Consider the following 13,492-nt stretch of genomic DNA (forward strand, 5'->3'; position numbering starts at 1 on the left):
GCAATAAAAAGGAGAAAACTACTGATACATGCAACAACCTGGATGAATCTCCAGATAATTATGCTGATCGAAAAAAGCCACTTGCCAAAGTTTACAATACTGTATAATGTATGAATGGAATCATCTATATAGCATTCCCAAAATGACAAAATTACAGAGCTGGAGAACAGATTAGTGATTCCCAAGGGCAGGAGTGTGTGTGAATATATAGGGGTAGCATGCATATGATGATGAAACAGTTCTGTATGTTGACTGTGGTATGTTTACATGAATCTATACATGGGATAAAACTGCATAGAACTATATTATCTCTCTCTCACACACATAAACACACACACACACGAATATATGTAAAAAATGGTGAAAACCAAATGAGGTCTCTAGTGAATGAAATCTGTAGGCTAATTTAATAGTAATGTACCAATATCAATTTCCTGGTTTTGATGTTGTACTAGAGTTAAAATATTTAAAATGTCACCACTGGGGGAAGCTAAATGAATGGTACATGGGACTCTATGCACTATTTATTCAACTTCCTGTGAATCTAAATTTCCAAAAATTAAAATAAGACACACACACAAAGATAAAAAGGTATGAACATGTTAAATATTATAAGCTTAATATAATATTAAATATGCATTATAAGCACAAAATCCTGGAACTTCTTTAACTTGTAACAATTACTACATCCAGAAGTTGTCGGCATCTTTCAACCCCTAATTTGGGGGAACAAAAATAAAAAAACTAAACTACTCAATTTAGACTTAGACTAAGAATTGGTTTGACAAAAAAATCATATATATGGACTCTAAATTATGTCAAATTCTAAATTAGAAATCTGCAGAACGAAACTTTAATGTTTTTCTTGGGCAGCATAGTAAACACCAATCCCCTCCCCCTTCCTCCCACTTTGTAAACATTGTATGACCTTAAAAATCCCTTTATGAGGAATTCTATTAAGTTCTGCCTCACTGAAGAGGTACTATGAACAAGTTAAGAGAGTTTGTGGACCTGGTTATAACAAAATCTCTACAGGAAATAATCCAGTACAAAGCCGTTTCCACATAATGATCACTTCCTATAAAGCAGTGCCTGGAAGAGTGCCACTTCCTATGCAATGTTCACTATTATTAATCAGTTAATTATGGAAGTTAGTTGACAAGTCAGGACAGAGAGCAGTGGACACTCTCAATACCCCAAACCATCAAAGTATAAGGTAAGGAGGGAGAGCTGAGCTTTCAACACAGCTCTTGGGATTATCTTCCTTTCAATGCTTTTGTCCTTCTCACTTTTCTCAAGCTTTCACATAAACCACCAGTACCAGTTCCCGCTGAGTCGATTCTGACTCATGGCGACTCCAGTGTTGCAGAGTATAACTGCGCTTCATAATTTTCGAGGCTGTGACCTTTTAGAATCAGATTGCCAGCCCTTTCTTCTAAGGCACCTCTGGGTGGGTTCGATCCACCAACTTTTCAGTTAGCAGTCAAGCACTTAATCATTTGCATCACCCAGGAACTCCACCTAAACCACCAAATTACCCCAAAAGGACACAGTCCAAATCCTGGAGCTCTACTATACAAAGGGAGTATGTATAAACCAAGTACTTTCTATTCACTTGTTACTCCACTTGCCATTTCAGACATTGTTGTTAGCTGCCATCCAGTTAGCCCTGATCTCAGGCTTTAATTGGCTGATTTTTGGAATTAGACGGCCATGCCTTTCTTCCTAGTCTGTTAGCATGGAAGCTCTGCTGAATCCTGTTCAGCATCATAGCTACATGCAAGCCTCTACTGACAGATGAGTGGTGGCTGTACATGGGGTGCAATGGCCAGGAATCAAACCCAGGTCTCCTGCATTTAAGGCAAAATTCTACCACTGAACCACCATTGCCCCCATATTCCAGAGATGGAGAAATCAAATTTGGCATTCAAACAGACTGGAAATGTGGTTTGTAGTGTCAAAGGGAAAAATTAATAACAAACATCTTACTTTGATTTTAAGGTTTTTTTTTTTTACCCACAAAACTAAATATTAACTGTAAAAATTCCTCACCCAAAATTAATCCTACCAGAAGCTTTTTTTTCACCCAAAGTTGCTTATCTTTTCTTTCCTGATGGAAGCCAGGCTTACTTAGATTTCATAGAAGTATCATGGCTACAGGTGGAGGAGGGGACACTTTATGATCTGCTATCAGCTGATCCTAGTAAAAGGGAGAGCAGGGTTCAATCAATCATGTTAAGATTAGCCAATGGTTGATCTTCAATTCTTGTCCCTCCTCTTCTCTTTATAAGCTTCATTGTACTAGCCTACTTTGAACCATTTGCTTTTTTTTTTGGAATAAGAATGGTCTCCCCTTATATGAAGAGAATAATTGCTCAGAATAAACCTTATGTTTCAATTTCTCTGAGTTTTGATTATTTTTAAGAGTAGTAAGGAAAAACGAAATGATAAGCCTTTCACAAGTCAAAGATTTAAAATGTGTAAAATTCCATTTATTTTAGAGCATTGCTAGAGGTTAGCTGGATTCCTGAGTGTAGATGCTAGGGAAGGAGAGAGGGAAAGAATAACTCTAGTGCTAGCCAGGGTTCAGATTAACATGGTTGGGAGGAGTCAAAGAAGATGGAATAAGTACCTTTAAGTTCACTGAGCCTCTACTGTAATAGTAACCTACAGATCAAAATAAATCAGATCTAACCCCAAACAAATCCAAATGTGCTTGTTCACTCTGAAACAAATAATCTCAAGCATCTTAGATCAAGGATCAGACCCTTACAGAGTACTAGCAGTCAAAATACTTAAACCAAGGTCCAATAAGCCTCCTATTAAAATTTGCTCTTTCCTCTTAAAAGCTCAGCTGTTAGCTTCCACTGACTTTCTAAACAGTCATTTATTTAGCTATACACTAGCTGTATTTATTGAGAACTGCCTATGCACCAAGCAACCTGCTAATACTTTTACATGTTATCTCATTTAATCCTTACAACTGTATAAGGTGGGTGCTATCATACTGTAGTTTAAATATGAAGGAATTATGGTTTAGATAGGTTAAATAGCTTGCCCATGGCCCAAGCTGGGAAATGAACTCATAGTTTGATTCAAGACAGGATTTTTTCTGATTGTCTATAAGAGAAAAGAATTTATTTACTCTAGAGAATGTTTTTGAAGAGGTTTACATGGGTTAACCAAGTAAGGCACTACTAGAGGGATAGTTTGAGGTAAACAGTAAAAAGATGTACCACAATCACTCATTTAATTTTAAAGCATATCGTAAACAGCATTACACGGCATTACAAAGTTTTCTCTCACTAGCTTAGCAAATTATAAACAATTAGAAAAAGTCATTTATAAATCATGAAATCAAATAACCAAATGACAGTAAGAAATAAATCCTAATTTAAAGCACTTCCCATATTCCTAGAGAAGTTATTTCATTAAATGTAAATACCTAGAACTTCACCAGAGTTAGAGCATAAAATTTGATAAGTGTTGGGTCTGTCTTAGACCACCATCCAAGGTTGTTTAGCAATTTAAGTCCCAAAGCAACACTAGTTTGTTGGACCTCTAAAATTTTAAACAACTATAAATTCAATAGGACAAACTCTAAGCAGCCCTGGTGGCGCAGTGGTTAAGCATTAGGCTGCTAACCAAAGGGTCGGCAGTTTGAATCCACCAGCCGCTCCTTGGAAACCCTATGGGACAGTTCTACTCTGTCCTATAGAGTTGCTATGAGTTGGAATCGACTCAACAGCAACAGGTTTGGTTTGATTTGGTTTCGTGCCACATAATGTACTTACTTGGCTAAGTCTACCTGTGTAGGCTAAACTATAATGTTTCACAAATATTAATCTGTGGAGTTTCAAATATCTAAGATTTGATGATAACAGAAATTTAAAGAGCATTTATCTTATTTCTAATAAAATTTTAGAATTTAGAAAGTTTAACGGGTGTAGGGTAACTAAGCATATGGCAGCTGCTTTCAGAAGTTACCAAGGCTAAAATTTCCATTGTCAAAAGTCTTCCCAAAAAACGTCCCTTCAGGTTTAGACCTGTTTGACATCTTTGCATTTTATAAAATATACAAAAAAAAACAATACACTTATTATGAAATCGGGCTCAAAACTGTATATAAAAAAATACATAGAGTCCCTGCCTTCTAAGAGTTCAGAATCTATTATCAAGGGCAAATGGAAATCTAGCTTCTATTTTAGGTCAACATCATTTTCAAGACAAAAATGACTGAACATTATCCGTATTAGTCTTTCCTGATCTAATTGGAAATTCAGCAGAATAACCTTACCAAAATGTAAATACAATTTAGTTGCCATTGATTTATATGCCTAAATTTAAAATGGCATAAAAATGGAATTAAAAAAGAATCCATCCTTAGATGTGCAACAAAAGCACGAGCAGCAAAAGACAAAATAGATCAGAGAGACCTCACAAAATAATATTAAATACTTTTGTTCATCAAAGGACTTTATCAAAATGTGAAAAGACAATCTACTGATCAGGAGAAAATCTGGGGGATATTTCAATAAAAGTCTAATACGCAAAATAAATAAAATACTTCTACAACTTAACAACAAAAGGACAAACAACCAAATCAAAACAACAGGCAAAGGACTTGGACAGACTTTTCACTAAACAGGATAGTCAAATGGCCAACAAGCACAAGAAAAGATGTTCAAAGTGTTTAGCCATTAAAAAAAAACCAAACCTGTTGCCGTCGAGTCGATTCCAACTCATAGCAACCCTATAAGGACAGAGTAGAACTGCCCTAATAGGGTTTCCAAGGAGCACCTGGTGGATTCAAACTGCTGACCTTTCGGTTAGCAGCCTTAGCTATTAACCACTATGCCACTAAGGTTTCCGATGAGCCATTAGAGAGATGCAAATCAAGACCACAATGAGATACCATCTCACCCCCATTAGAATGGCAATGATAAAAAAAAAGAAAAAAAAGAAAGGAAAATAGGTGTTGGAGAGGTTCTGGAGAAACAGGAACCCTCACCCACTGCTGGTGGGAATGCAAAATAGTACAGCCACTGTGGAAAACAGATTGGTGGTTCCTCAAAAAGTTGAGCATAGAACTACCATTTGACCCAGCTATTTCACAATAGCCCTAGTGGCACAGTGGTTAAGAGCTACAGTCACTAACCAAAAAGGTCAGCAGTTCAAATCCACTAGCCTCTCCTTGGAAACCCTATGGGACAGTTCTACTCTGTCCTATAGGGTTGCTACATGTTGGCAACACGTTTTATTCCACTCTTATATATACCCATGAGACTTGAAAGCAGCCACATGAACAGACACATGTACACCAATGTTCACTGCAGCACTTTCCACAATAGTCAAGAAGTAGAAACCACCCAAATGTCCATCAACAGGTGAAGGGATAAACAAAATGTGGTATATACATACAATGTAATATTACTCAGCCATAAAGAGAAATGAAGTCCTGATGCATGCCACTACATGGATTAACTATGCAAACATTATGCTGAACAAAATAAGTCAGTCACAAAAAGATAAATACTGTATGATTTCACTCATATGAAATAAGCAAATATATAGAAATCAAAAATTACCAGTGGTTACCAAGGGTGGAAGGGAGGCAGAAAGGGGGAGTTTTTGCTTAGGGGGCAGTGGCTTTATGTTAATGGTGGCGGAATAATTTGGGAAAGGAAAGCAAGAATTGTTCTACAACTTGAAGAATGTAATCAATGTCACCAAATTATACATGTACAAATTGTTGAATTGGTATGTGTTTTGTTGTGTGTATTTTCACTGTAATTAAAAAAAAAATCATCCTCAAAAAACCAATAACCATATGCGGAAGCCAGCACAACTTGTACAAGGAAAAAGGTCATGGAAGCTCCACAGACACATCCAAACTCCCTGAGGGACTGAATTGCTGGGCGGAGGGCTGTGGGGAGCATGGTCTCAGGGAACATCTAGCTTAATTGGCATAACACAGTTTATAAAGAAAATGTTCTATATTCTACCTTGGTGAGCAAGGGAGAATGAAGAAAACAGGATACAAGGAAAAGATTAGTCCAAAGGACTAATGGACCACAGTGGAGGGTCCTGGACAGAGCTGAAGAGAAAGGCAGAACAAAATTCTAGCTCACAAAAAAAGACCATATTTGCTGGCCTGACAGAGACTGGAGAAACCCGGAGAGTATGGCCCCCAGACACCCTTTTAGCTCAGTAATGAAGTCGCTCCGGAGGTTCACCGTTAAGCCAAAGATTACACAGACCCATAAAACAAAACAAGCCTAATGGGGCACAATAGTCCAGGAACAAGGACTAGAAGGTGGTGGTGGGGGGACAGGAAAGCTGGTAATAGGGAACCCAAGGTTGAGAAGGGACAGTGTTGACATGTCGTGGGGTTGTTAACCATTGTCATAAAACAATATTGTACTAAGTGTTTAATGAGAAACTATTTGTCCTGTAAAACTTCATCTAAAGTACAATAAAAAAAGAGAAAAAAAATACCATGCAAAAAAAAAAACAAAAAAAAACCAGTAACTACAAAATACTACCAGGCAGTTGAATCATTAAGACCTGTACTACAAAAAACAATGGCTTTAAACTTTTTTCTCATATAAATATTATTTACTCTATTAGAAAGGGCTTTAAATGATACTATGAAAATACCAATAAAATATCTGGAAATCTTAAGTTAGTACCTCTCAAACTTTCCATTTTATTACTCCCAAAAAGATAGAGAATAGAGAAAATTTTTTCCTTCTACCCCATAATGTATCTGAGTATGCGTGTAGGTATGTATATAAATTATGTGTAGGTGTTTATGTGTGTGTGTGTATGTATACTTTTCCCAATTTAAATGAAAGGGACTCCAAGAAGATGTGGTGTTTATTCTTCGGCTTCAGGTATCTCTTGGCATATTGCCATGTGCCTGTAAGGGCACTTATACCCCAGTCTAAGAAAGAAAGCACTAAGTTAAACACAAAATTGTTTTAGCGAATTAAAAATATTTCAACAGCCCAACTGTCCATCAACTAACGAATGGATAAACAAAATACAGTATAACCACACAATGGAATATTATTCGGCAATAAAAAGAATGAAATACTGATGCATGCTCCAACATGGATGATCCTTGAAAACTTTATGCCAAGCGAAAGAAACGTGATACCAAAGGCCACATATTGTATGATTCCATTTGTGTGAAATGTCTAGAATAGGCAAACCTACAGAAACAGAAAGTAGACTAGTGGTTGCCTAGGGCTGGGGACAAGTGAGAGTAACTGCTAATGGGTACCAGGTTTCTTTTTAGGATGATGAAATATTCTAAAATTATTAGTGGTGATGACTGCACAACTCTGTGACTATATTAAAATCAACTGAATTGCAAACCTGAAAATGGGTGACTTGTATGGTATATGAATTATATGTCAACAAAAAATAAGGAAAAAAGAATGTATACAAAAATATTTCTATATTCACGTTCTACTTCTCTAGCAGATAATGTATTTGATGTAATAAGGGGTTAATTAAACTTCAAGATATTTAGGAGGAACAATGAAAAGGAAGATAAGGGGAACACCAAGTAAATATCCACCAACACCAATCATTTTTTCATCCTTTGGAATGAATCATATTTCAGCTGCCAAGAGGAGTTGAAGGGGGTTCTGGCACTTTACCAAATACTATATGGTAGATAATATATTGTATCAAATGGAGAAAATAGTGTACTACTTCCATTTAAAAAATCTCTATCTTATTTTAAAAAGTAAAAAAATTAAAAGTTGACATTTCAACCAGAACTTATTTACCATACTGAATGAAGTTCAAGTGTTCCAGTATTCTGAAAAGTATCAAGTCCTAGCCATGAATTCATAAGAACACTTCTAATTTAGCTCTCACTTTTCAGCATTATGTCTTCCTTTTAGAATTTATTCCTGTACATTTTTCCATCCAACATCATTTCTAAATCGTCTATAATCAACACAACTCACTTCTGGCTCTAGCAGAAAAAAATCTACGATTCCTTTCTATTTCATCAATTAACCGCTCATCACATCTAATCTTTATCTGTCCACTTTTATTCATCATACAGAAATGTTGAAGAATCATAGTACTGGAGAGGACCTTACATATTATCAAGAAGTAAGTAAACTGACTACATTTATACAACTAGTTAACAGCACAGGCAAGACTAGAATCTAGTTGTTCTGACACTCATTACACTGGGCTTTTCAACAGGGACCAAATGACATATTCAACCATATTATCCTAGACCAGTAGTAGCATATTCTTAATTGAGCAACGTATCACTAGTTCCAGTCCCCCATCTCTAATTTTAGCTTAAACCACCCCATAACACCTCATGTTTCCTGTTGACTTTTTATCCCAATTTCCCATTTGTCTTCTCTGTCCTCCGATTGTATCTTCAATTCTAATCATCCCAGACCTGACTCTTGTACTTCAGATACCTCTATCGCCTGTAATTCAGACCAGCCCTGCTCCAGTTCAGTCTGTTGACTGTCAATGGAGTCTTAGCATCTTCTTCAAAATGACTACTGTAAAGAAGCTACTGAAAAACTTGACCACAAAAGTAGGGAGTCTCTTCTTTAACAAGAGAAATGTATGTTATTGGTAACAACTTTCTGAGGATATAGTATCAGAATGTAATTAATCACCTAGTGCATGATTTTCCCTATATCACTACATATGCATCTAATTTCTTTGAGTAAAAGCACTTCCCTTTGAGCTTTATTAACTATGCAACTTCAAATGTATTTTAAAAAGTCAATTTAACATTTTCTACATGCAATAATTGCTACATACTATCAGAATGTGATGGAATTATGTAAATTGAGTATTTCATTATCAATAATATATTATCACTATATTCCAAGTAGAAGATTGATTTTAAGTAGACTGACACATACTTTTACTTTAAAAAAATAAGCTCTACAGATGTATTTCCCAGTAAAAGAACAATTTCCCACGGTAAATATTCACCCCTTCTTCAATTTACTTTTGATTTTTAGTATGTTCTGACTTTTAAAAAAGAAAAGGAAAATACTACAAAGAAAATGTTTTACCAAAATCCTGCATAATCATGGTATGGGCCATTCTAGATTCTGATGTGTGCAATCCAAGACTTCCACCACCTGGGTCCATACTTAGCAAAGCTCATTCACAAATCTCTGTAAAAGAAACACTTTTTAAAAAAATAGTTTAAATATATTTAGGCCAAAGTCAGTTTTTTTGAGGAAAAAAAAGGAATTTAAAATATGTCTCTCAACCATGTGTGCAAATCTCATTACACAGGAAAACAAACAAAAAACCTTGATGCTTTCTTTATGTGACAACCATAAATAAAAGGGCCACGTGGCAGTAAACTTAGGGTGATAAAGAATAAGACACAGTAAGGGTGATGAGGCATAGGGAAATAATAGAAGCAAGCAAGTAAAAGAACAAAACTGCAGCGCTGAGGTTCCAGTTAAAAGTGAAGTTACAAAAGAAGAAAAAAAGAAAAACAAGATGACAACAGACAGTAGTTAGGATATTTATACATTACTAGAGGACTCAGACGTCTAGTATTAGTGAATTTCATCCAGTGGCTCTCATCCATTTCTTCCAGACCCAGATCAGCCCTGCAGGCGGACTCTGCAGATAAACTTGTGTTCACCTCTGGCTCCCGGGGTTCTACTTATAATGTAAAATGTTCTATCCCAGTTTCCCTGGAGTTCTTTGAACCAGTGAGGACTTCTGGCCTCACTCTACTACATTCTCTTGTCTCACAGTTTTGAGGACTCATGAAACATGACTGCTTCCTACATATGGTAAAGATAAGATCAATCACATATAAACATTTAGAAAATTGTTTCTTGCAGCATATCTTTTACTTATAATTGTACAACCAAATTTTTTCATTAATGGTTAATAAAGTCATGCTAACCTCATGCTGGTTTTGAAATCAAGGGCTCAACCTATTTCATTTCAAATGACTTATATTTAAGATCATCAGATATTATGGAACATAAAGTCAGATGCTGTCATTCAATGTATTTCTTAGAATTACATATGTGTATTTCCCCTTCAAACAGAAGATTCTAAGTGAATCAATCAAAAACACTGTCAATTTTATAAGGCATTTATCGCTGTTTCAGTCAGGGGTGTTTAATAAATTGGGTTATACTGCACAAAAGATGAGGTTACATCATGAATGGAAGTTTCAGAAAGGTGCCGTGTAAAAAGAACTTAATCTCTTCTTAGATTCTATAAATACAGAAGGATCAAAAAGGTTTTCATCTTGCTTAAAGTTCTATAGTCATATAGGAGGCAGGAGTCTCACAGGGTATCCCCTCCCCTATCAACATCTGAGCTGTGTACATAAATATGCTACAGCACCAAGTGACATTTTTATACATCAAATGATTCAGACAAAATTACTTTAGCTACATGTGAGCAAAATTACCAATTTCTTAGACATTCTTAGCTGTATTTTGTCTTTTTTCAAATACCAGAAAATTGTTTTCTGCCTTGCTATTATGCAAAACGAGGCCAAGAGAGTTCACAGTAAACAGCCTGTGTGTTCACAGATAAAATGCCGTAAGTACTTATTTTTAACATTTAAAACAGTGTCTATTTCGCCTTTAATTAGAGTAATTGCTTTCTTTATCCTATAACTAATAATAACAATTAACAAATGTCTTTAAAATGTTTTTGAAAACTTAATTTTATTTAAGTAATTTAAGCATTAAGTAATTTGTTAATCACCTTAGTATGAGTGTCTCCAAGAAACTGTAGATTTTCTTCCATATTGTAAAATAAAATCTGCAGCAATTTCTTTTTGTTATGTTTCCTTCTGAACTATGCTACTTTCTTTGGAAAAACTTTCTTTTTACCTATTGTAAAAATATATTCAAAATTAGATACTTGACATTTTAAACCAAATCTATTACACAACTTAAAAAAATGTTTTTCTTTACACTTTAACTTGCGATGTTAGGTTGGGAAAGGCTCATATGCTGAAATCTGAGTTAATCTAAAAAGCAACCAAAGGGATTCCAACAGCAACACAAGCAACGTTATTACACTTAGAATTCAACCACTCGATTAAATCAAAATCTTCTCTAAAGCACATTTTTTAAAAAAAATCAGTAGCAAGACCTTATTTTGGAAAGCGAAAGCGAACCAAGGGCAAGCTTTATCCTTGCCAAATGCATAGAGAAAAGGCTGCACTAGCGCTCAATTAAGTGTAAAAATTATTAACACATAGTGTAACTGTTATGGGAAGTATGGCTATATAAATACCAAATAAACAAACTGGAGCACCTTTTTTCCCATATGGGAAGTTTCAATAAGCTCAATAATAAGAAGAAATGAGGTATGAGAACAGGAACGTGTCAAATATTCCATAAGCAATAGATAGCTAGGCTTCTCAGTCTTCTCAAGAGTATATCTCACATTCTCAATGAATAGAGGCAACCCACCAGATACGCTTCAAGTAAACGCTTTCCATCGATACACAGGGATCAGAAATCACAAAAGGAAATTTTACTCTCATCTGTCTCCTCTAATCAGAGCTCATTCAGGACCTTGCTTCTCAGTGATGTAAATGGGGTGAGGGGTAGAAGAGAAACCCGAAGGCGGCAGAGCGAGAGAATGCCAAAGTAGTATTTGCAGAGATAGGAGACAAAGGAGCCCTGGCAAGTAGCAGTATTGCAGCTTTGGACGCAGCTCTCTTCCCGCATAAGTCTTCCTTTCCCACGACCGTGCCAAGTTTCAATCATTTCAAGCAGAACGCTCGCACGTGTCCTCTCATACATTACCCATCTGCACAGATCTTAAACCGAACACGGGCGGAAAGGAAAAGACCTAAACGACAAGAATCTCCCTTCCTCTCCTCCCTTCTCTCACTTGGTGCAGCGGTCGCCACCGCTGCTACCCACACGGTGCTGCCCAACCCCTCACCCTCCTCCGGCTCCTTCTGACCCGCTACGTGGGAGACGGCCGGGAATCAAAATGGTGGTGTTTTAGTGGAGGCGACAATTGCCGCACACAGCCCCCCAGGCTCTGACGGCTCCCAATCCCCCTAAGATGCCCGATTCGGTACCACAATCTCGCAAAACGCCGCCATCCTTCGCGCATTCCAAAGGTTACCATTAGCGGCGGGCTGGAGGCGGGGGTTTAAGTGGGGGGAGGGGGGAGCGAGCGGCAGCGATATGGGGGGGAAGGGTCGCCGAGAGAAAATGCCGGGGGACGCTGCATTCTTCACTTCACCGTTTTGTTTTCCGCCATTTTCCCATCACCCTAAACCACCGACGGTCTCAAAGACGCCTCTCGCTCCCAGGGGCTCCGGCCTAGGGCAAGACGCGTTTGCCTGAGGGAGAAACACTGACTTCCCTCCATTCCTTCAGCCACCGGCTGCGTCTGAGGAGCAAAACTGTCCGACTGAGGAGGAAAGGCTTAGGGACCAGATGCCGCTTCCATTGTTCCTCTCGCCCTACTCTACACGCTGGGTGCAAGCCTCTCCTCCCCGCACACGAAGGACACTCAGCGCAGCGGACCCAAGTCCCTCCACTTACTCCTCAGGAATCGCCTTACCTGCCGCCGCCACCGCAGCCGCCAGTCGGACTCTGACCGCGCTGTGGATTTCTGTGGGGGGCGGCAGCTGTGGATCTGTAAGGTCCTCACATTCGGGTTTCCGAGGTCCCACAGCCCGAACCAATCACAAGCTACCCTGCGTCTGGGAGGCGCGCCGCTTCGCCCTGCTTTATATTGCCGCTGACATGCTGAGGTTGCATTACATCACGCTAACCTTCTGCAGGGTAGGGGGCCTGGAAGGGGAGCGCGCGCACGCGCGCGGGAGAGCGAGAAACCCGTGCTGGGTTTGTGCTTGGAGACCCCGCGGACTTGCAGTAGGAGCTGCAGCTCCTGCCAAGCCCAAGTGCGCAAGCCCAGATCTTGGCGCGCCCCTGAGGAGTTTCCGTGGGAAGATGTTTCTGTTTTCCAGGTTTCCCAAAGGAGAGGAAGAGGGGGAGGGGGAAAATCAATGACTGGATGAGCACTCACTGAGCCTTTAATAGATGTTGGACGCTGTTAAAAAAATACCGCCCATACCCTCGAAGATTAACCTTATCAGAGTGATAAGAAGCATGCTCCCCCAATATAGCCTGTGTCTGGTTTGCAATTTCCCTCCCTCCCTTCTTTCATTCTTTTCTTTATATTTCCTTATGGTAGACAGTTCGATGAAGAAAGTAGAGTGAAGAAAGGGATGGAAAGGAAAGGTGGACTTAGTGCCGATGACAAGGAACCCAACACTAAATAGCCCTTGAATGAGTCACTCTCAGCTTGTGTCTGCACTTAAAAGGTGGGAGAACAGTGAGAAATTCAGTGCATGAGGGGTGGGGAAAAGAGTGAGGAGATGTGACTCAAAGCTAGGTGGAGACTAGATTGCATTTGCAAACTGTTTTATATTCTGAGAATTTAGCTTTAATACTATAAGCAT

The 13,492-nt window shown here is 38.2% G+C and overlaps 1 protein-coding gene across 1 annotated transcript in view; it reads right to left on the reverse strand.

Annotated features, from left to right (window-relative positions):
* Positions 1-12,023, reverse strand: part of ZNF711 (zinc finger protein 711) — a 30,173-nt gene extending 18,150 nt beyond the window's left edge. Inside the window, exons 1-3 of the mRNA XM_004378874.1 lie at positions 11,902-12,023; positions 10,759-10,886; positions 9,078-9,812 (exon numbers count right to left, since the gene is read on the reverse strand). Coding sequence (XP_004378931.1) covers positions 9,078-9,156 — 79 coding nt within the window. The 5' untranslated portion in view covers positions 9,157-9,812; positions 10,759-10,886; positions 11,902-12,023. The remainder of the gene's footprint in view (positions 1-9,077; positions 9,813-10,758; positions 10,887-11,901) is intronic.
* Positions 12,024-13,492: the final 1,469 nt, after the last annotated feature.

The sequence above is a fragment of the Trichechus manatus genome, unplaced genomic scaffold (genome assembly GCF_000243295.1).
Source record: "Trichechus manatus latirostris isolate Lorelei unplaced genomic scaffold, TriManLat1.0 scaffold00060, whole genome shotgun sequence".
Taxonomy (NCBI): domain Eukaryota; kingdom Metazoa; phylum Chordata; class Mammalia; order Sirenia; family Trichechidae; genus Trichechus; species Trichechus manatus.